This window comes from Bos indicus, chromosome 8 (genome assembly GCF_029378745.1).
Source record: "Bos indicus isolate NIAB-ARS_2022 breed Sahiwal x Tharparkar chromosome 8, NIAB-ARS_B.indTharparkar_mat_pri_1.0, whole genome shotgun sequence".
Lineage (NCBI taxonomy): Eukaryota > Metazoa > Chordata > Mammalia > Artiodactyla > Bovidae > Bos > Bos indicus.
Window position 1 is genome coordinate 7985183 of NC_091767.1, and position 20576 is coordinate 8005758.

Here is a 20576-nt window from a genome sequence, read left to right on the forward strand (position 1 = left end):
TTTCCAGATCAATTTAAGGCTTCCCACCAAATGGAAACAGAAGAGGCCTTCCCCAGTATCACATGTGATAAATGTATACTTTTCGCGGCCTTAAAATGACAGAACAGATCATTTTTGCCAGTCACTGATTAAGTATTGTGCCTTTAAATTGATGTCGTTCTTTTTGCTACTATGCTGAGTTTTATTATTACTGATTCTCTTTGATGACGTATATGGAAATCTCCTTTAGTTTGCTTTAGAATTTCCTATTCTTATCGAATTATTAGGGTGGCGTTTGTTTTTTTTCTGTTTTGCTTTTCACCAGGAAACAAATGTGATTCTTACTAGGTGAACACTGAAATGGCACCTAGCTGGCCTTCAGGGAGCTCTGCCAACCATCTGAGTTTCAAATGGCCTCTGGCTCCTAGAAGGGGCTGAGAAGTTGGGGGCAGGGACAGGAGGAGAGGGAGAGAAAGCAAAAAAGAGGGAGGGGGTTTCAATGCTTTTGCTTTGGGTCAATTTGTTTTCTTCAATACAAATAATCAGATAGGAAGAATGATTGCTTTGAGTTTTATCCATCGGTTGGTTGGTTTTTTTTGTTTGTTTGTTTCGTTTCTAGATTGGTTTCATTTGATTGTTTAATTTTCCCTCTCCCGGTGCAAAAAATCACCAGAGAGTTTTGCATGAGAAAATGTGACAGTACTTAATGAAACTCAGCACCTAAGGGCATAAGGCAGTTGAAGGTTTTGTTTGTTTGTTTTGTTTTGTTTTGTTTTGTTCTTTCAATCAGCACCAATCCCGGAAATGATCTACACTTGGTGTAAGGTATAAAACTTTGTGTTTTTTTTTTTTCTTTTGGAGTGGAGACAACCGCTCCTTCTCCACCCTATAAACCATAGTGTGGGATTTTTTTTTCAATACTGTTACTTATGTGTAAAAAACAAAAGAAAGGTTTTCTTTTTGTTTTTACTTACAAAACATAGAGAATATCTTTGTATACATACAGCGACTGGAAAGAAAGCTTATCTGAAGGGGTTGTGACTTATTATTTTCTTTTTTTTGGAGCATTGTTGGTGGTGGTGGTGGTGGTGGTGGTGGTGGTTCTGTGTTTTGGGGGAAGGGAGGGTTATATTTCTTGCAGGCGGCTTTACCGCAAACCAAACTTCAGGTCCCCTTCTCAACTTGGGTCAGGATGCTCTCAGAGCGAAGACTCATACTGTAGCAGCTCGTAAAGGAGCGGTCCGTCCCGATACCGGATGCCCACCGCGGTGGGTGTGACATACTGCAGAATGTTAATAGTCCTTCTCAACCTCCTGTCTACAAAATGAGCATCCCAAGCTGGGTATCTCTTTCTCGGCATGTCAATCTTAATGAGGGGCCCTTCTGGGAGGTAAGGACGCCCCGTCGGGGTGGAGGGCCCCATGGGTCTCACTTGGAACACGGGCAAGCAAGTGTCAGCCGTGAGATCCTCCTGTTGTTCCGTTACGGCTCTGGTAGGCGTGACCTGGGTCCCCCGGTACCCAGGGGTCTGAGGCGCCATGGGCTCAACATCGGGGGGCAAAGGGATGCCCCAGAGCAGCTCGGCACAACAGGAGCTGGCAAGGATCTTAACTCGCGGCCCCGTGGGATGCAGCACACCATAATATAAGAGCATCAGTGCAATCCCAGCCACAAAGCTAATAAAGACGCAACACAGTGCTGGCACCGCATAGGAGTCAGTGGTCTCTGGGTTTCTGTAAAAATACCAAAGGAACGTCAAGGCAGCATTCTCGGTCAAGACTATCGTGTAATAGGCAAACATTCGATATCGAGTCCGCCCTTCCTTGACGTTAAACCAGCAGAAAATGTACACAATCCCTACCACCATGTTGAAGAGGATCTCCTCCCACTTGGACATGCAGAAGTCTGTTCCGCCATGGATGATCCAGAAGGCCATGGCGCACCAGTGGACCACCACGAAGATCCCGAAGTAGAGCTGGAAGATGGAAGCAAAGAGGGCAAAAGAGATCACTCTGGATGAGATGGTGAAGAGGCGCCAGAAGAGGTGGATGAGGGCCCCTCTGTAGCTCATGCTCTTCTTGTCGTCCCTGGAGTCCCGCAGCAGCTTGTGATAGGAGGCTAGCACCCAAGCCAGGGACATCAGGGAAGTCACAGAGGAGACACCTGCCGGAAAGACACAAACCCACACCGTCAAAACCGGGGACGTCCACTGCCAGGCACTGCAGGGCTGCCGGGCCAGGGAGACGCCCACACTCACACACACACACGCTGCAATCTAATGGAGGAGGGGGAAGAGACAAAGCATCAGGAACCAAGCTGGGAGGCCACGGCTGCTCCCTACGCTGTGAAATCGTGAAACCGTGTCAGTAACCCAGTCCAGAACCTCTGGAGATCCACAGCTGCAGGCGGAGGCTGACGTGCTTTGCCAAGGGGCTGGGGAGCCTGGACCACCTGGCTGGCTCATCACCTCTGCTGCAGGTAGGACCACATGTGTGTCCACTGTAAGAAATCATAAGCTCACCGTGGGGTCCGTGTCCTTGTCACTAGCAGGCTGTGTTCTCAGAGGAGCCAGCGGAAGGGATTATGGGGTGTGAAGACCAAGCGCTTACTCGCTGCCCCAAGCTGCACAGCTCTCCTCCTCTCAGAAGGTGCTCGAGTCACCCTTTGCCTTCTCGTAAGCTCATCCAACGCCCCAAGGAGCCCTCAAAAGGCTCTTCTCCCATTTAGCGTCTTCTCATCCACTCCCTGGGCTTCCCTGGTGGCTCTGCGGTAAAGAATCTGCTTGCCGATGCAGGAGACTTGAGTTCGATTCCCGGCTCAGGAAGATCCCCTGGAGGAGGGCATGGCCACCCGCTCCAGTATTCTTGCCTGGGAGATCCCATGGACAGAGGAGCCTGGCAGGCTACTCTGGGGTGTCAAAGAGTTGGTCACAACTGAGCAACTAAGCAACAACAACAACTACACATCCACTCCGTAAGGCCACTCTGATCGAGGACCAGGACAGCCTGTGTTTCTTGGGCTGCTTCCTCACTCACTCTTGGCCTCCCCATGGTGCTTTGCCTTCTCCCTCCAACCACTGCTCACGGCTCCTTAAAGCCTTGACCGGGGAAGCCCGGTCCCTCTCTGCCCCCGTCCAGCGATGGGAGGGAGCAGGGTAACTTGGGTTTTGGGGATTCTTTGCCCCTCCCTAGCATGGTGAGCTCTCCAAGGCCTCTGCATGTTCTTCCCTCCAAGATTCCTCAACAAGCAGGTGAGCGTGTCCGATCCCAAGTTGTACTTGAATCCCTGTACAGCAGCTTTATTTAGGACACTGCCTATCTGCTATTTGTAACTCAGTCACACTGAACACACTAAACAGTGACCAGAGTCTCTCCAAATCCACCCACCAGCAGGCAGTCATTACTGCCTCCCTCTCTCGACCAAGACTCCCCATCACGCCTCTGCTCCTCCAAGCATCATCTGTACTCAGTCTACCCAGCGCTGTTTTTGTTTTCCCTCTCTCCCCAAATTCCAGAACTCAATGCAGCTCAATTCAGCTGGAGTCCTGAATACTGCCCCGAGGGCCACATCTCCTAACCAAATCCCCCTCCCCCGCCCCAGAGCACGATTTCCCTTTGGTGTTCTTCCAGGCTGACATAAAAGTCACCTGGTCATTTTCTGTCTTCAGCTCCAAGGTCAGATCCAGAAGGCCTATTCTTAAGACTAAAGAAGCAGGCCCTTCTGCTTGCTTTTCCCTCAGCCCCTGTTCACCTCTCCACTCCTCTCCCAACCTCAGTGAAGGATCAAAGTCCTCTGTTGCTTTACCCTCCCACCCACCCCACGCCCTACCCTGCACGGGTTCTTCCTCTCCCAGGCCCCTCATCCCCTCTTTTCCAACATTTCAAGAAGCTGTGCTGGTTTGCAGCTTGCAGAACTTCAGAGTCTGATAACAAAAACCATCTTGCTGGTGGAAGCAGAGAAAAAGCCTGAAAGGTTAACTATTACAACGAGTATGCTTTGGTCTTCTGATCATAACCAATGCGGAAAATACACAGAAGAAATGATCCCAATTTCTCCATCGAAGCCAATCTTTCCTGCCAATGCTTCTATCACTTTTCTGGAAAGTTCTGAACATGGTACTCATGTGTGTCCTGTGTTGCCTGTTGTCACGTAGGACATTTCCACCAGCCTCTCCTGAGGCCACGTGGTGTCTGTGACCATGTCACAGTGGTCATGCTAACCTTTGAGCCTCCTGCATGCCTGTCCTTTGGGAGTTGGGGCTGGGTCCCCTTGGGAGTCACATGACTTGGGCTGTTGGTTTCTGGAGGGCAGGGAACATGCCAGGCTTATTACCAGACACTGGAGCATCCTCAGAAAGCTTCTTCGTGACGTCACCTCGCTTCCAGTGAACACTATCACTTTTTCTTGACGCTAAAAGTGATACATCTTGGAGGTGCTTCCACCCTCAGTGATCAAAGGGGAGTTCTACAGCAGCTGCATGGGAAGAAGGCTTGATTTTCCTGTTCCTTCTAATAGAGCAAAATGTATTACTTCCCCTGTCCACAGAAAAGCATGCGTGCCGAACTCACGAAGTAAGAAAAGGCAGTTTAGATTTGCTGACGCGTGGTCTAATCCAGTCTCTGAGTGTGCTCTCGAATAAACTTGGGGGGCAGACGCAGGACAGGCCCTCAGCTGTCACGGTCCTGATTTCGTTGCTTGGTGTGTTGTGACGGTAGCCCGGTCCATGCCACGTACTAGCAAACTGGAATTCAGATGTCCACTGGCTGCACATGGTGAAGTCACATCAATCCTCTATCGTCAGTGAAGCTTCTGGGTCACCGATGCCACTTCCAGATCTGTTCCTTCAGGTGGCTTCAGGGTATTACAGAAACCACTCACCTCTGAGCCAAACTGCTTGCTGCCTCAGTCCACGGTCAGTGCTTCTGGAAGTCCTCTCTAGGATGTGGTGTTCCCCAAATGTCATAAGACATCACTGCTGAATTACGAGGAGAGGTTCGGGAGGCGGTCACGTGGAGGACTGAGCGCTAGCACTCGGTCGGGGGTCTGCTGATGTCCAGCCCACATCTTACCTCTCTGCCTCGTCCATGTCCAACCTGGTGAAGCTGTAGATCACTAAACATTATATCCTCAGCAGCTACACAGACCACTCACTTTCACCCACTCACCCCACAGGAAACAGGCATCCTCGTGAAAAAACACGCCTGTGATTCACTGAGCAGGAATCTTACTGAGAAGAACAAGTGATGTAGTGATTGTAGGTATTTGCTATGGGCTGTATCTCCATCTCCTCCCCTCTGCCCAGAGTCTTAGGTTGAAGTCCTAACCCCCCGGAGTTTAGTATGTGACTGTATCCTGAGACAGGGCCTTCAAAGGGGCACTGAATTTAACAGGAGGTCATGAGGGCGGGCCCTGATCCAACATAACCTTATGAGAACAGATCACTTGGGCCGATGGAGATGCCAGGGGTGCACTCATACAAAAGAAAGGCCACCCGAGGACACGGAAAGAAGATGGCTATTTCTATCAAGAAGTAGAATCAAGATTTAAACTCAGACTCTTTGGCCTTAAAAGTAGCCACTGTACTGAGAGACCCTTCAGATTTGGTCTTAGAAGGGGCTAGAAGCCCTTGGAGTGAAGGATCTAAGCCCTTCTTGGAGAGTGGACAGGAAGTGTAGCACTCACAGGTATCTGAGAGAGGCCCCTGATAAAGGAGCTGAAAACCAAATCCAAGTTCTCCTCTACCTTCCTCAGGAAAGGAACAAAGAAAGAGGTGACCACCAGAATTAGCTGAGATCACTGTCCTCCTGTTAAGTGATCAAAATGATCACTCTTCAAAGGCCTGACTTTCCTGCTAAGTGATCACTCTTCAAAGACCTGACTCTCACTCTTCAAAGGCCTGACTCTCACTCTTCAAAGGTCTGACTCTCCTGCTAAGTGATCACTCTTCAAAGGCCTGACTCTCACTCTTCAAAGGCCTGACTCTCCGCCTGTTAAGTGATCACTCTTCAAAGGCCTGAGTCTCTGCCTATGAAGGGATCTCTCTTCAAAGGCCTGACTTTCCTGCTGTTAAGTGATCACTCATCAAAGACCTGATTCTCCTCCTGTTAAATGATCACTCTTCAAAGGCCTGACTTTCCTGCTGTTAAGTGATCACTCTTCAAAGGCCTGATTCTTACTCTTCAAAGGCCTGACTCATTCTTCAAAGGCCTGACTCTCCTCCTGTTAAGTGATCACTCTTCAAAGGCCTGACTCTCCTCCTGTTAAGTGATCACTCTTCAAAGGCCTGACTCTCACTCTTCAAAGGCCTGATTCTCCTCCTGTTAAATGATCACTCTTTAAAAGCCTGACTTTCCTGCTGTTAAGTGATCACTCTTCAAAGGCCTGACTTTCACTCTTCAAAGGTTTGACTCTCACTCTTCAAAGGCCTGACTCTCCTCCTGTTAAATGATCACTCTTCAAAGGCCTGCCATGTATTTCATTACAGAGGGAGGGGGTGCAGGGCTTTCCCTCCACAGCAGCTCACTTGGAAGATTTCTGTTTGGCTCGAGGTCAACCCCAAAGTCAATGTATGACCCTGGCAGAGACCCAGGCCCACACTGTGCTCAGGCTGGGTGTGTTTATGATCCCTCCCACTTACAGCTCCATCACCTTCTGCATTTCAAAGATCAGGCTGGAGACTGCTGAACACTCCTCGTTCAGCCATGACGAGTTCCAGGCAGTGACCTTCATGGCTTGTTCATTTTTCCTGGAGCAGCCCCTGAGGGGTTGGGGGGACGGTGCAGCTGGCCCACTGGGCGACCTGAGTCCAGCCTCAGCAGCTGGGAGGTCACTATGTCAGGCCTCCTGGGGGCCACCCCTGAGAAAGGCTTGGGTCAGGGGTCTTGGGGCTCTGATCACCAGACTAGGCATCTAAGGTTTCTAGAAAGAGGACGTCTGCACCTCAAGACCAACGAAACGGAGCATGATGGGCACAAGTCTCAGTTGGACATCTTTGACTGGGGAGGCCCTTAAACCCAGTACGGTCACCCTTGGGGGGCCAACATGCTGTTTTGGCCAGGGTTAAGGCTTCGGTCCTTCTAAGGCCCACGGGGCCTCTCAAGACACTGCCTTGAGTTATGCGTGCACCCTGTCCAGTCCCTGTTCGTGCTCCTCAGCGTCCCCTTCTCCAGTGGCCTCACACTGAAGTTCCTGTCATGCTGCCAGGCCTTCATCCTGGGCTCTACTCAGGGCAGCCCCTGGCTGCTCTGAGGTCACCTCCAGCTAGCTCCTCACATCCCCTCTGTCCCACGTGCTCCAGGCACAGTCCCACTGCAGGACATGTGTGCTGGCTCTGTCCATCACCTGCGTGGCCCTTTCCCAGGTCCCCAGGTGTCACCGCACGAAGGCTTTTACCAGAGCTTGCCTTCTCAGCCAGGCCATCGCCAGCCAGACACTGCAAACTTCAGCTCCCAGTACCTCCTCCCGCCTTCCAGGCCCTCAGTCCAGTTCAGTCGCTCAGTCGTGTCCGACTCTTTGCGACCCTATGGACAGCAGCACATCAGGCTTCCCTGTTCATCACTAACTCCAAGAGCTTGCTCAAACTCATGTCCATTGAGTTGGTGATGCCACCCAACCATCTCATCCTCTGTCATCCCCTTCTCCTCCTGCCCCCAATCCTTCCCAGCATCAGGGTCTTTTCTATAGAAGCAGGTCGTCACATCAGGTGGCTGAAGTATTGGAGCTTCACTTCCAGGCCGTATTTCCCACTTTAGTGTCATTCACCATCCCATACACTCTCTGACTCCTTCCCTTTTTCCTTAAGTATGTTCTCACCTTCATCAGGTGAGCCCCTCAAGGGCAGGGCAGCAATTGGTCTGGTCCTTCTGAAACTATGTGCAAAATCGCAGGGGCATTTTGATTCTCAAAGGGGCTGATGGAGAAATGAGCCCACCAGCTGTCTCACCCTCCCACCATTATCCCTGAAAGCGGGAAAAGAGAACTCCGGGGAGCCTCCATTCATGTGTGTGTCTTTCAGAAGAAACCTTGAGGGCAGAAGGCAGAGGTGAGGAGGATAATACCCACCAAGTATTCCCAATACAGCAGGTATTGTGCCAGACACTTCGCATAAATTATTTCCTTTCATCCTGACAATAATCCCCTGAAATGCTTACTGGTACCCCATTTTATAGGATAGGAAACCAAGGCGCCAGGAGGTAAAAGGATTTGTCTAGTATTAAGGCTTGAAGCGTGTGCTTGTATTCTGATGGTTCCCCTTTGGGGCCATGCTGATCTTGGAGGGACCGCCCCTCTCAGGTTTAGCAAATTCCTAGAAATAGCAAACAAGAGGTGCTTTTCATATACAGACCAACCAGTCCAGAGCTCACACCTTCACTGGGCCCTGACACTTTGGGCCACTGTTCCCCTGTCCTAATCGCCTCAGGGCCAGGTACCAGACAATTAGGGACAGCCCTGGACCCCAAAGCTTCCTGATATTATTCAGACTAGCCTATCCCAAGCCCCCCACGATGATGTGGCATGCCGGCCTCTTCTTGGGAATCTGTGACAAGTGATTTTTTCAGTGGCAGCTGTCTCCTGATCTATTGGCCTTGAGATGCCTAAACAATAACAAAATCTGCCTTTAAAAACAGCTACAACATCAGCAAACTGCTGGTGAGGGAGCTTCCAACCCAGTACCTCCAGCTCCAAAGGCCCCAATGCCCTGGGCTTACAAACTCCAGTAGTTCCCCTTCTCCCGTGGACTCACATGCAAGCTCCCATTAGTGGTGCCCAAGACCTCGGGGTCTATGCCCTGCTCCTGGCCCATGGTCTGGTGATATTAATCCACTCACAGAGGCGGGAGAGCACTGTGGCTCTGCCAGCTGGGTAAAGGCAGACTTTATAGATTCTAGGACAAATGTCAGCCACTCAGCTGGCCTGGCAGAAGCCGCACGAATGCCAGAATTCTGGCGGGCCTGGAGCACACTGTGAAGGAAGCCGTCTGCCATCACTGGAAGAAGTGAAGTGAAGTCGCTCAGGCTTGTCTGATTCTTTGCAACCCCACGGACTGCAGCCTACCAGGCTCCTTGGTCCATGGGATTTTCCAGGCATGAATACTGGAGTGGGTTGCCATTTCCTTCTCCAGGGGATCTTCCCGACGCAGAGATTGAACCCAGGTCTCCCACACTGTAGACAGACGCTTTACCGTCTGAGCCAACAGGGAAACCCACCATCACTGGAAAGTCCCGGTAAATCTACCCTCATTGAGGGGCAAACAGCCGACAAGACTCAAAGCTCTGATGCTCCCATAATGATAGCCATTGAACTTCAAATGAATGACTTGTGCAGTATACAAACTGTATCTCAATAAAGCTGTTTAAATATATATTTTTTTAACAAAGAAGAAGAAGAAAAGATGCTCTGCTGACAGGACCATGGGCAGGACTGAGCTATGGAAGCAATGGAGGCATCATGCCCCATCTTCCCAGCCTCCTGGCTGCTCCCAAAACACTGGGCTCACTTTCTTAGCTCAAGGCCTTGCGTTTGGCTATGCCCTCCTCTGGTGCGTGTACCTCCAGTGACCTGCAGGCTGGCTCCCTCCCTGCTCTACATCTTTGCTCAGAGGTCCCCTTCCTGCTCCCTTATTGAACGCTGGACACAGCTCTGCTCCCCTGTGGCTCTCTTTCCAGCTTTAGAACTCTACCATTTTCTAATACAGAAGACAAAATATTTGTTCTGCTCCTTGTTCATGTCTCTGTCCAAGACACATAAGCTCCATGAGAGCAGGGCTTTCTGTCTGTATTATTACTCTCTCCCCAGCTCCTGGAACCATGCCTGGCACATAGTAGGTGCTTGGTAAATAGTTACTGAATAAGTGGTCACATTATAGTTACTGCTCAGGCTTCTGAGCTGGCAGCTCTCAGAGCCTCTCCCTTGAAGTGCTGCCGGTCAGCCTGCCTCAACGTCCCTCTTGTCACAGCATTTGATGCACAGACATTTTCAGGCGGCCAATTGTTACTTCATCTGTACTAACTGTTGTTGTTCGGTCGCTCTTTTGCGAGCCCATGGACTGTAGCCCACCAGTCTCCTCTGTCCATGGGATTTCCCAGGCAAGAATACTGGAGTGGGTTGCCTTTTCCTCCTCTAGGGGATCTTTCTGAACCAGGGATGGAATCTGCATCTCTTGTGCTTCCTGCACCGGCAGGCAGGTTCTTCACCACTGTGCAACCAATGAAATTGATGAACCCTGCCTTTCTTAGAGCTGTCCTACCGCTTTAAGGACTCTTCCTCATATGTACCTACTGCACTTTCTTTTGCACTTAAAATTTGTTAAGAGGGTGGATCTCTCTTGTTCTTACCACAATTAAAAAAAAAAAAACAAAGAACTACTCTCTTTTTCTCTTGTTGTTAGGGGCAACCTCAGCCAAAAGGCCTCAGAATTGGATACAAAGTCAAGTTACACAGATGCACTGAAAGTGTTATGTCTCTGTTTAAAATCCTTGCAGATTCTGTTTAAGAGTGTGAAGTTTTAATGTTCTGTTTGATAGGAAGCCACTGGGAGCTGAAGCAGGGCTGTGAGCTGGAGTTCGTTGTTCGGGGAAGTCTGTGTGTAGACACCAAGCAAGTATCTGATGGGAGAGAGGGAGGGGTGAGTCCTCAGAAGAGACAGAAACAGAGCTGAGAGAGATCCTCCTCCAGGGAAGTGAGAGAGGCTGAGTCTGTGTTCTGGTGGCAGAAGGCAGGCATGCCCCTCTTCATTGCAGCTATCTGTGAAGATGCAAGGCAGCCAGGGGAAGCGCACATCTTCCCCTTTATTATTCCAGGAGGCGAAGACAGACATGGGATGAGCACCCTGAAGTCCAGACTGGAGGCTGGAAGATCTTTGTATCAATCTGGTCGGAAGCCCAGGAATATCAGCGCCAGCAGCTAGCTCCAGCTCAGCACCAGGGGGGTGGGGGTGGGACAGTAGGTGGGGAGTCAGGGAGGAGGGTTAGGCCAGGTGGTGGCCAACATCACAGAGGATCGGGGCACAAAACTCCCTATCACTTTGTGCAAGGTGGTTCATTATCTGATGGTGTTTGACACAGTGGAAATTCACAGGTTGGTATAGAGCACAGACCTGTCACCTTCAGGCCATACAACCACATAATTGTCACCTTCTGGGCAGCAGCTTTACCTAAGTGTAAATGATCAAGTAACCAACTTTGGGGATTCTCAGGTGGCTCAGAGGTAAAGAATCCGCCTGCCAATGCAGAAACTGTAGAAGACATGGGTTCGATCCCTGGGTTGGGAAGATCCCATGGAGGAGGAAATGGCAATCCACTCCACTATTCATGCCTGGGAAATCCCATGGACAGAGGAGCCTGGTGGGTTATAGTCCATGGAGTTGCCAAGAGTCTGACACAGGCAATGTACCCATGTACATTGAGCGACTGAGCATGTACGCAATCAACTTTTGTGACCCAGATTTGGAGGGTAACAACTGATGTCCATACAAGCAGGACTGGAGAAAGCACTTTTCTCATTAGAGAAAAGAAATCTCCCAAGAGGAGAGAGGTGGTAATCTTTGATCACGAGGAGAGGAGGGCGAGGAGGGCCAGTTAACCAACCCCACAGCTGGCCCTCCTTCCCCTGAGAAGGGGAACGTGGTCAGACTGGTCCTCACGCAGAAAGGAAAGCTGATCAGGAGAGGGAGTTGACGCCTCCTCCAGGATGTGAGCGGCTGAAGAAACAGGCACAGACAGGAGCAGCAGAGAAAGCGGATGGACACCTGCATCTCTGTGGAGTTTCCCATCAGCTCTTGCTGGAAAAAGGAGCAAGTGTGAAGCAGGAGGGTTTCTGATAGAAGAGAAGCCAGCAAGTGAACTTAATAAAGAAAAAACTAGAAACTTCCAGTGGTCCAGTGGTTAAAACTCCGCACTCCCAGTGCAAGGGATCTAGGATTGATCCCTGGTTGGGGAGCTAAGATCCTGCATGATGCACGGGGGCAACTCAAAAAAAAAAAAAAGAAGAAGAAGAAGAAGAAGAAAAAGAAGAAAACTAATTAGGGAGGTTAACACCAAAGGGATGGAAAGACAGGGGCCTATTTGGATCTTAGAGTTCAGTGTTTGTCTAAAAGAAAACCAATGTTTAAGGATACCCACCGAAGGATAAGTGTGTTTGCAAACCCATTTCTGACACAGCATCTTGCCCATAGCAGAGTAGATGCCTGACACGTGGCGGGTGGGAGGCCACGAACAACAGGTCACAGAGTCATGTAAGAAGGACAACACCTCAGTGTGAGCTCAACCCCAAAAGGCAGACTCAGGCACTGTGTGGGTGAAGCGAGTGGTACTCCCCAACCCTGGCCAAAAGCATCAGAAAACCCCCAAAGTCGGGAAAGGCGACAGAGCTGCTAACTCTCAACCCCATCCCCAGAGAGCATCTTTCATCTCAACATACCCCATCTCAACCTCCTCCCATCACCACCTCCCCCAGGCCTGCTAAGTGTTGCTGATTTCTGCTCCAGAGTTGCCTGCCAATCCGTGCGTTGGCTTCCTCTTCCAAGCACTCCAAGCCCATCGTTTCAGCCCTGGACCAGCTGCCTCTAACAGGTGCTCTGGGCTCTTGGTTTCCTCCCTGAACACCAGAAAAGGGATCTTCTTTAAAAGCTAATCTGCCCGGCGCGATGGCACGCGCCTGTAATCCCAGCTACTCGGGAGGCTGAGGCTGGAGGATCGCTTGAGCTCAGTTCTGGGCTGCAGTGCGCTATGCTGATCGGGTGTCCGCACTAAGTTCGGCATCAATATGGTGACCTCCCGGGAGCGGGGGGCCACCAGGTTGCCTAAGGAGGGGTGAACCGGCCCAGGTCGTAAACGGAGCAGGTCAAAACTCCCGTGCTGATCAGTAGTGGGATCGCGCCTGTGAATAGCCACTGTACTCCAGCCTGGGCAATATAGCGAGACCCTGTCTCTTAAAAAAAAAAAAAAAAAGCTAATCTGGCGCCAATGCAGGAGACACGGGTTCAACCCCTGATTCAGGAAGATCCCACACGCCCTGGAGCAACTAAGCTGTGAGCCACAATTATTGAGCCTGTGCTCCAGAGACCAGGAGCCGCAACTGCTGAAGCGCCTAGAGTTAGTGCTCTGAGACAAGAGAAGCCACTCCCCACAACTAGAGAGAAGCCCGGGCAGCAATGAAGTCCCATCTCAACCAAAAATAAATTAAAAAAATAAAATTAAAAAAGCTAATCTGGGACCTCTCCGGTGTTTTAGTGGCCAAGACTCTGCACTCCCAACGCAGGGGGCCCAGGTTCAATCCCTGGTCAGGAAACTAGATCCCACACGCTGCACTAAAATTCGTGCAGGCAAATAATTTGTTTTTAACTAATCTGATCATATAGCTTTCCTACATAACCCTTCCCACTGCACTTGGTATACACCCATGCTGTCAGGCCCACGCCTTCCTCTCCACCCTCCCCCACATCACTCTCCATCCCCTGACTGCTGACCTGCAGCCACACTGAGTCCTATCATATTCTAGAAGAAGGCAGGCTTTTCTCACCCCAAGGCCTTTGTATATGCAATTCCCTCTGCAGGGAAGGTTGTTTCTGCTCCTCCCATAGTTGGTTCTTCCTCATCATTTATATTCAGGCCAAGTGTCAACTCTCTAGAGAGGCTTTCTCTGATGTGTGTGTGCTAAGTCGCTTCAGTTGTGTCGGACTCTGTGCAACCCCATGGACTATAGCCCGCCAGGCTCCTCTGTCCATGGGACTCTCCGGGCAAGACTACTGGAGTGGGTCGCCATTCCCTCCTCCAGGGGATCTTCCTGACCCAGGGATCCAACCCATGTCTCTTATGTCTCCTGTCCTGGCAGGTGGGTTCTTTATCACTAGCGCCACCTAGGAAACCCAGCCCTGCACAAATAAGCTCTCTGCACACCCCACCCCAGGTACTAGAGTCTTGGTATCATGTTTGTTTGCTTAAAGCATTTGCCACAATATGCCAGCTATCTAACTGCTCCTGTTATGTCTCCCAAGAGAGAATGGAAGATTCATGAGGGCCTGGACTACCTCTGTTATGTTCCCCGTTACCCTCTGCACATAGTATGGAGCATGAATGAAAGCATCTTTGTTGACCGGAAGACTGTGTCATATATCCATAACACACCCGCCAAAGTGCTGTAGACGGGTATGTGCAGTTCACTAGACCTTCACAACCACCCAGAGGAGTTATTATGCCCACTTTATGGACGAAGAAGCCCAGTTAGGAGATCAACTTGTAAAGCCAATAAGTGGTGGAGGTGGAATTTACACACAGCTCTGGCGGACTTTTCTCACCATGCGGGGCTGCCTCCCCATCCCTGCCATAGCCAGGAAGGCTCTGGAAGCTCCCAACTGACACCAGACTCATTACCAGTGAAAAATGGCACTATGTTACCAGATAAAATGTATAATTTTTATCTTTATTTAAACTTGACTTGAGACATCTGATTTAAGGAGGACTCCAAATGACCAAAATATTCAAGTGAAGGTGAAAGTCGCTCAGTCATGTTTGACTCTTTGCGACCCCATGGGCTATACAGTCCTTGGAATTCTCCAGGTCAGAATACTGGAGTGGGAAGCCTTTCCCTTCTCCAGGGGATATTCCCAACCCAGGGATTGAACCCAGGTCTCCCGCATTGCAGGCGGATTCTTTACCAGCTGAGCCACAAAGGAAGCCCAATAATAACTGCATAATATCTGCATGATTTAATATTACCACTACGATTGTATTTTGAATTGATAAGCATCAAAGAATTGATCCTTTTGAATTGTGGTGCTCGAGAAGACTCTTGAGAGTCCCTTGGACAGAAAGGAGATCAAACCAGTCAATTCTAAAGGAAATCAACCCTGAATATTCATTGGAAGGACTGAAGCAGAAGCTGAAGCTCCAATACTTTGGCCGCCTGATGCGAAAAGCCAACTCACTGGAAAAGACCCTGATGCTAGGAACGATTGAAGGCAAAAAAGGGGATGACAGAGGATGAGATGGTTGGATGGCATCACTGACTCAGTGAACATGAGTTTGAGGAAACTCTGGGAGATAGTGAAGGATGGAGAAGCCTGCTGTGCTACAGTCCAAGGGGTCGTAAAGAGTCAGACATGACTGAGCGACTGAACAAAAACAACCAGTTTTACAGGTAAATTGGATACAAATCCATCTTTCAGGCTGACTACTGTAATGTTAACCCAGTTATAAAAGAAGAATCAAAGGTGGAGAGATGGCATAGGGAGAAAAAGTGGAAGAGGCTGGTATCTGGCAAGATCCTTGGAAAACTCACCTATTACAAAAACAGCAATCTACCTAAGCATCTACTAGCATTAATGGTACAAAGTGGACAGGTGTCACCAAAGGCCACCAGCTGGCCATGATGTCATTAGTAACGTGTGGTCCAATTCTACCGTCACCGACAACAAAATGGCCAGATGCTGCCTGAAGCCCTTGACATTTGTCATGTCAAAATATTCAGAACAACCCTCTGTGGTAAGTACCAATATTATCTCCATTTCAGAAACGAGAAAACTGAGGAACAGAGAGGCTCAGTACCTTGCCTAGGTCACACAGCTGTCAAGCAGCAGGGGGAGTTGCCCCATCTTTCCAGGCTGCTGCCCTGCAAGAACGCACAGCGTCCACGTTGCCAACAAGCCCCTTCCAAGTTCGCAGACTTGGCTGTCCTCTCCAGATGGTGTGGAGCAAGGGGGGATCCCACTGGAGAGTGTCCTACAGGTGCCTGTGAACTTGGTGACACCCAGGGCCCACTGCAGCAGCTTGGGAAGCCGGGGACCCAGAGGCAAGGACCCAGGAGGCCTGCAGGCCCCAGTGGCCAGGGACCCTCTGCCCCAGCTCCCTTGCTACCACAGATCATACACACTCACATCCTCTGGAGTCAGGAATCTCCGCACTGAGTCCTTTCAGCAACATCTCTGCTTGAATGCTCCCCATGACGGGAAACTCACTACCTCCTGAGACAGTCTCTCCATCTCTGGATGGCTCCTGCTGTTTGAAATGTCTCCCACATGGTGAATCAATAACCATCTCCCTGTAGCTCCCTCCCACTCTTTGGAATGATCATGGTTCTCCTGCTGCTGCTGCTGCTAAATCACTTCAGTCGTGTCCGACTCTGTGCGACCCCATAGACAGCAGCCCACCAGGCTCCCCCGTCCCTGGGATTCTCCAGGCAAGAACACTGGAGTGGGTTGCCATTTCCTTCTCCAATGCATGAAAGTGAAAAGTGAAAGGGAAGTCGCTCAGTCGTACCCGACTCTTAGCGACCCCATGGACTGGAGCCTACCAGGCTCCTCTGTCCATGGGATTTTCCAGGCAAGAGTACTGGAGTGGGGTGCCATTGCCTTCTCCTATATCCCTTCAAATGCTGGGGTTCACATAGCCTACATCTTCCCCAGGATGAAATGTCCCCAGTATCCCCCAAGCATCGTGATCTCCAGCGCCTCCTCACCCTGAACCTTTGCCCCAATCAGAACTCCAGCCCCACTGAAACAAGTTCTGACATGACTGGACACTTGCAGGCTGGTCTGACTGGGGTCTGCCCTGACATCAGCAACCCAGGGTGACAATGTGCTTTGACCAGAGGAGTCCCACCTGGAAAGGGCTTCTTGGGTCACTGAGTGGCCTCCAAAGGCTTCCTGCTGCTGTAGAAACCAGTGGTGTCCAGACCAGCCCCTGGGCGCTTGGAGACTATCTGGAGCCGCAGGGGCCAGGAGTGGGGGTGGGGTCGGCGGGCGGGATACCCTGGGCTCTGAACCCCCACCCTCCATGTACCTAGAACACAGCTGCTTCAGCCTGTTTTATAAACGGGGCTTCTGCATTTTGTAAACGCATTTGAAGCACCACGGCTCAAGAATGTCTAAAACTGCTGATGCCGGTTAGCCTCTTGGGCACGTGCTGTCTCCCTCATCACATGTGTGCAAACGCCGCGGCTCAGGCCAGCGCCAAGATAAGGGGACTTTTCCCTGGACTGGGAGACCCAGGCCCCCTGCTCTGCCGCTCCAGGGACACTAGAGACCCAGCTCTGCTCTGCGCACATGAAGGCCGCGCAAGTGCACACGTGACGGCGGCGGTACGGGCGCGCACACGGGGGCGCAAAGATGCTGCGCCGGGGACTTGGGGATCCGGATGGGCGACGCCCCTTGAGTGTGCGCGGAGGGTGGCCCCCAGCCCCGGGGTGGGGGTGGGGGGACTCACAGGGCAGCGTCTCGGCGCGGCTCTTCTGGATCATTATGCAGAGCTGTAGCACCAGTTGGGGGGCGCTTTCCAGGAAGGTCTCCAGGAGGCGCAGCATGTTAACGTCTGCATATTCGTACATCATAGCCCAGTAGAAGCGTCGCTGGTGTTCCTTCTGCCGCTGGCTCTGAATCCCCAGGTACATGGTGCGGATATACCTGCGAGAGACGGGACAGAACACAGAGAGAGGCTTGGGTTGGGGTGGGGGTTCTGGAAGGGCCAGGCCCTCCCGGGCAAACCAGCCGCCCCTCCTTGGTTCTGAGGTCTTCCAAGTGCTTGGACCAGCTCTAGGGGTTCTCCCAGCCCACGAATGAGGTACTGAGGCTTCAGGGTGGGGTCGGGTGGGGTCAGGCCAGGGAAGGGGGCCTGGGCAAGTTGTCTCCTTCCCCACCTCGGTTTGCTCATCTATAAAGTGAGAAATGGAAGAGTGGGACCCAGTGACCTTGCTGCCAAGGAAGTATCACAGGTGAGCTCAGGGGGCAGGTGGGCTCGGTCAAGTTCAGGGTCCCAGGGGGAAAATTTCAGCAGGGTTTTCACCTCTCTGGAGGAGGAAGAAAAGGAATTAGCATTTATGAAATTCCTACTGGGGATCACTGGTGGGCTGCCTGGTGTGGCCTGGGTCCCGGGTGACAGGCTGAAGTATACCCATGTGGGACAGGCAGGCAGGGCTCACAGGCACAGGCTCCAGAGGTGGATGCGGGAGCCACCAGGAGCTGGCCGAGGCTATTTGACCCCAAAACTCATGTGTGCCCCGCTCCACGCTAGGGGGAGCCTACAGTGGCGCCTCCGTCGAGGTGTGGCCCAGGACTCAGCCACACAAACACATGGACCCCACTCCCTCTAGGAGGGACATAGGGCCAAGGAAGCGTGGGCTCTGTCATCTGCTAATTGTGGGGACCTGGACTCATCACCCCAACTCTGTGTCTGTGTTACTCTTCTTTAACATAAGAGAGTTCCAGCGTTGTGAGGCTGACGGGGAGCTTGGGGAGATAATCCAGCTCCTGGCTGTGGATCCAGGCCCACAGAAGAAAGCCCCCATGCCCGCTGCAGTTCTCCCTAAACTGTAGACGCTTTCTCCAAGCCACAACAAGGGGAGGATGGACGGTATCATCTAAGCCAGACTTGGGAAGATGCCCTGGAGAAGGAAATGGCAACCCACTCCAGTATTCTTGCCTGGGAAATCCCATGGACAGAGGAGCCTGGCGGGCTACAGGCCATAGGGTCGCCAAGAGTCGGACACAACTGAAGCAACTTAGCACACACAGAAGCCAGACTCAGCCAGTGGCCTCTGGGGCCAAGCCCAGCCCAGAGGAGCTGGCAGCGCCAGGACCAAAGCAAGGTTCAGAAAGCACAGTGGGCCCAGTTAGGATCAATCGGGGTCATGCAGCATCAATCGGGGTCACAGACAACAGGACAGAATGACACGTGCATCCCTGGCCATCCCCTGGGAATGTGTCTTCTAAACCACCAAGCCAGAATCACAGAGGTTGAGAGAGTGGCTGGCCCCCTAAATGGTCCCTGCTGTCCCCAGGCACCCCATCAGGGGCCCACTTGGGGGTCTGTCTCTATCGCCACTGCAGCCTGGTCTCCGCCATCACCCCCTCTCTCTTGGATCAGAGCAGAAGCCTCCTAACTGGCCTCCCAGGGCCCACTCTTGCCCCCAGAACAACCCACTCTCTGCCCAGCAGCCAAGGCATTTTGTCAAAATCACAGACGGCCCTCCCTGACTTCCCATCATGCTCAGAAGAAAACCCATCCCTCGGCTCCTGGGCCTTGCTGGTCCCCCAGCCCCGTCACTGGTTCTCGCCCCAACTTTCTCGTGTCTTGTCTGTCTCTCATGGACACGTGAGCTTGCCTCTGTTCACACCCTCCCTGGGGGAGGGGGGGCTGTGGAAGAAGGAAGACTCCTGTCCCCCAGGGCTGAGGCCCCCTCCAGGACAGCACTGTCACAGCACTGCAAAGGCAGCCTGCTTCCCCAGGTACACCGACTTTCTAAGAGGCTCCCAGAGAAGGGCTCTGTACTCCCCTCCTTGAAGCAACGGGAAAGGTGGGCATTGCCCAGGAAACTCACGTGGATTTTACAGCAGCCCGTGCTTTAGAAGCAGAGGTAAGAAAGCCTACATTTGCAAAATAATACAAAACTACAGTGATGCTCCTATGTAAGTCCAAACTGGTGGGCCTCCTACCTATGGAAAAGACCTCGAAGAAGACCCATCGGGAGGGGGCTGAGAGGGACGCCTTATTTCCTGCATATACACTCCCTGGGGTGAGCGGAGAACAACCCCGCAGGAAACTGCGGGGAGGGAGGCGCTGGTACAGGAATGGTGTCAGGCTGGAGTGAACAGTGCGTGGCTGCCAGCCCCACCAGGCACCACTGCGGGCCAGGCATCTCCCGAAGGGCCTGTCACACCCTGCGGGGCAGCTCTGGTTACCGTCACTTAACACCTGGCGAAACAGAAGCTCTGAAGCAAAGCAAGGCATCGAATCCTTGTCTGCTCCAGGTTCTGTCGCTTACTGGCTGCGCCGCTTCCCACGAGTCACTGCCTCCCTCTTGGCCTCTGTCTGTAAGTTCCCAAAATCATGGGACCAGGGGAGAGGCAAAGGGAAGGAGGGGGATGCCCGGGGGTTGCTTGTTGAACCTGACCTGGAAAGCTATGGGGCCACTGAGAGAAAGGGGCAGAGACTGAGAGACACAAGAGATGGCAACAGAGAGAGATGGAGACAGGTGGAGAGACAGGGAGAAAGAAACAGACCCGTACACAGAGGGAAGGGAGACGGACAAAGAGCTCTGGAGGAGACTGAAAGACAAAGGGACAAAGGAGAGGGAAGCTACGTCAGAACTGAGGGCCTGAAGGAGACCGACTAGACGAGGTGACCGTAGCAGCAGGCTGGGCAGGGGAGGCCGCTCTAAGGATGTGTGGTCCCAAGTAGTTGGAAGGGGCTGGGGAGCCGGACTCCAGAACCCCGGGCAGAGGGGACGGTCAGATCAGGTCGGATGGTGGCCTGGGGAGACAGAGCAGGAGGGGTCGAGGGTGCCCTGGTGAAGGAGCTGAAGCAGGGCTTCGAGTCCAGAGGCTCCGCACGGGCACCCAGAATAGCCACGTGGCCGGGAGAGCCCTGGTGCCATGGGTCTCCCAGGTTGGATATGGTCTCTCTGCTCCTAAACTCCTCTCTACTCAGATGTGGCAGCTGCAGGGCACAGTGCTGGGGGCCACAGACTCCCTCAGGGGCAGACCACAAAGCTCTACTTTCTCAGGTCTACTCTCTCAGACCACAGCCTCTGCCTCCCCCAGCCTCACAAGCGGGCCCAATGGGGGGACGATTATGTCTCATAACCCAAGCCTATCTCTGCATTCAGGT

At 52.0% G+C, this 20576-nt stretch overlaps 1 protein-coding gene across 1 annotated transcript in view; it reads right to left on the minus strand.

The window, feature by feature from the left end:
* Positions 1–929: 929 nt before the first annotated feature.
* Positions 930–20576, minus strand: part of XKR6 (XK related 6) — a 266199-nt gene continuing 246552 nt past the window's right edge. Inside the window, exons 2-3 of the mRNA XM_070794405.1 lie at positions 17178–17374; positions 930–2142 (exon numbers count right to left, since the gene is read on the minus strand). Of these exons, the coding sequence (XP_070650506.1) occupies positions 1178–2142; positions 17178–17374 (1162 nt within the window). The 3' untranslated portion in view covers positions 930–1177. The remainder of the gene's footprint in view (positions 2143–17177; positions 17375–20576) is intronic.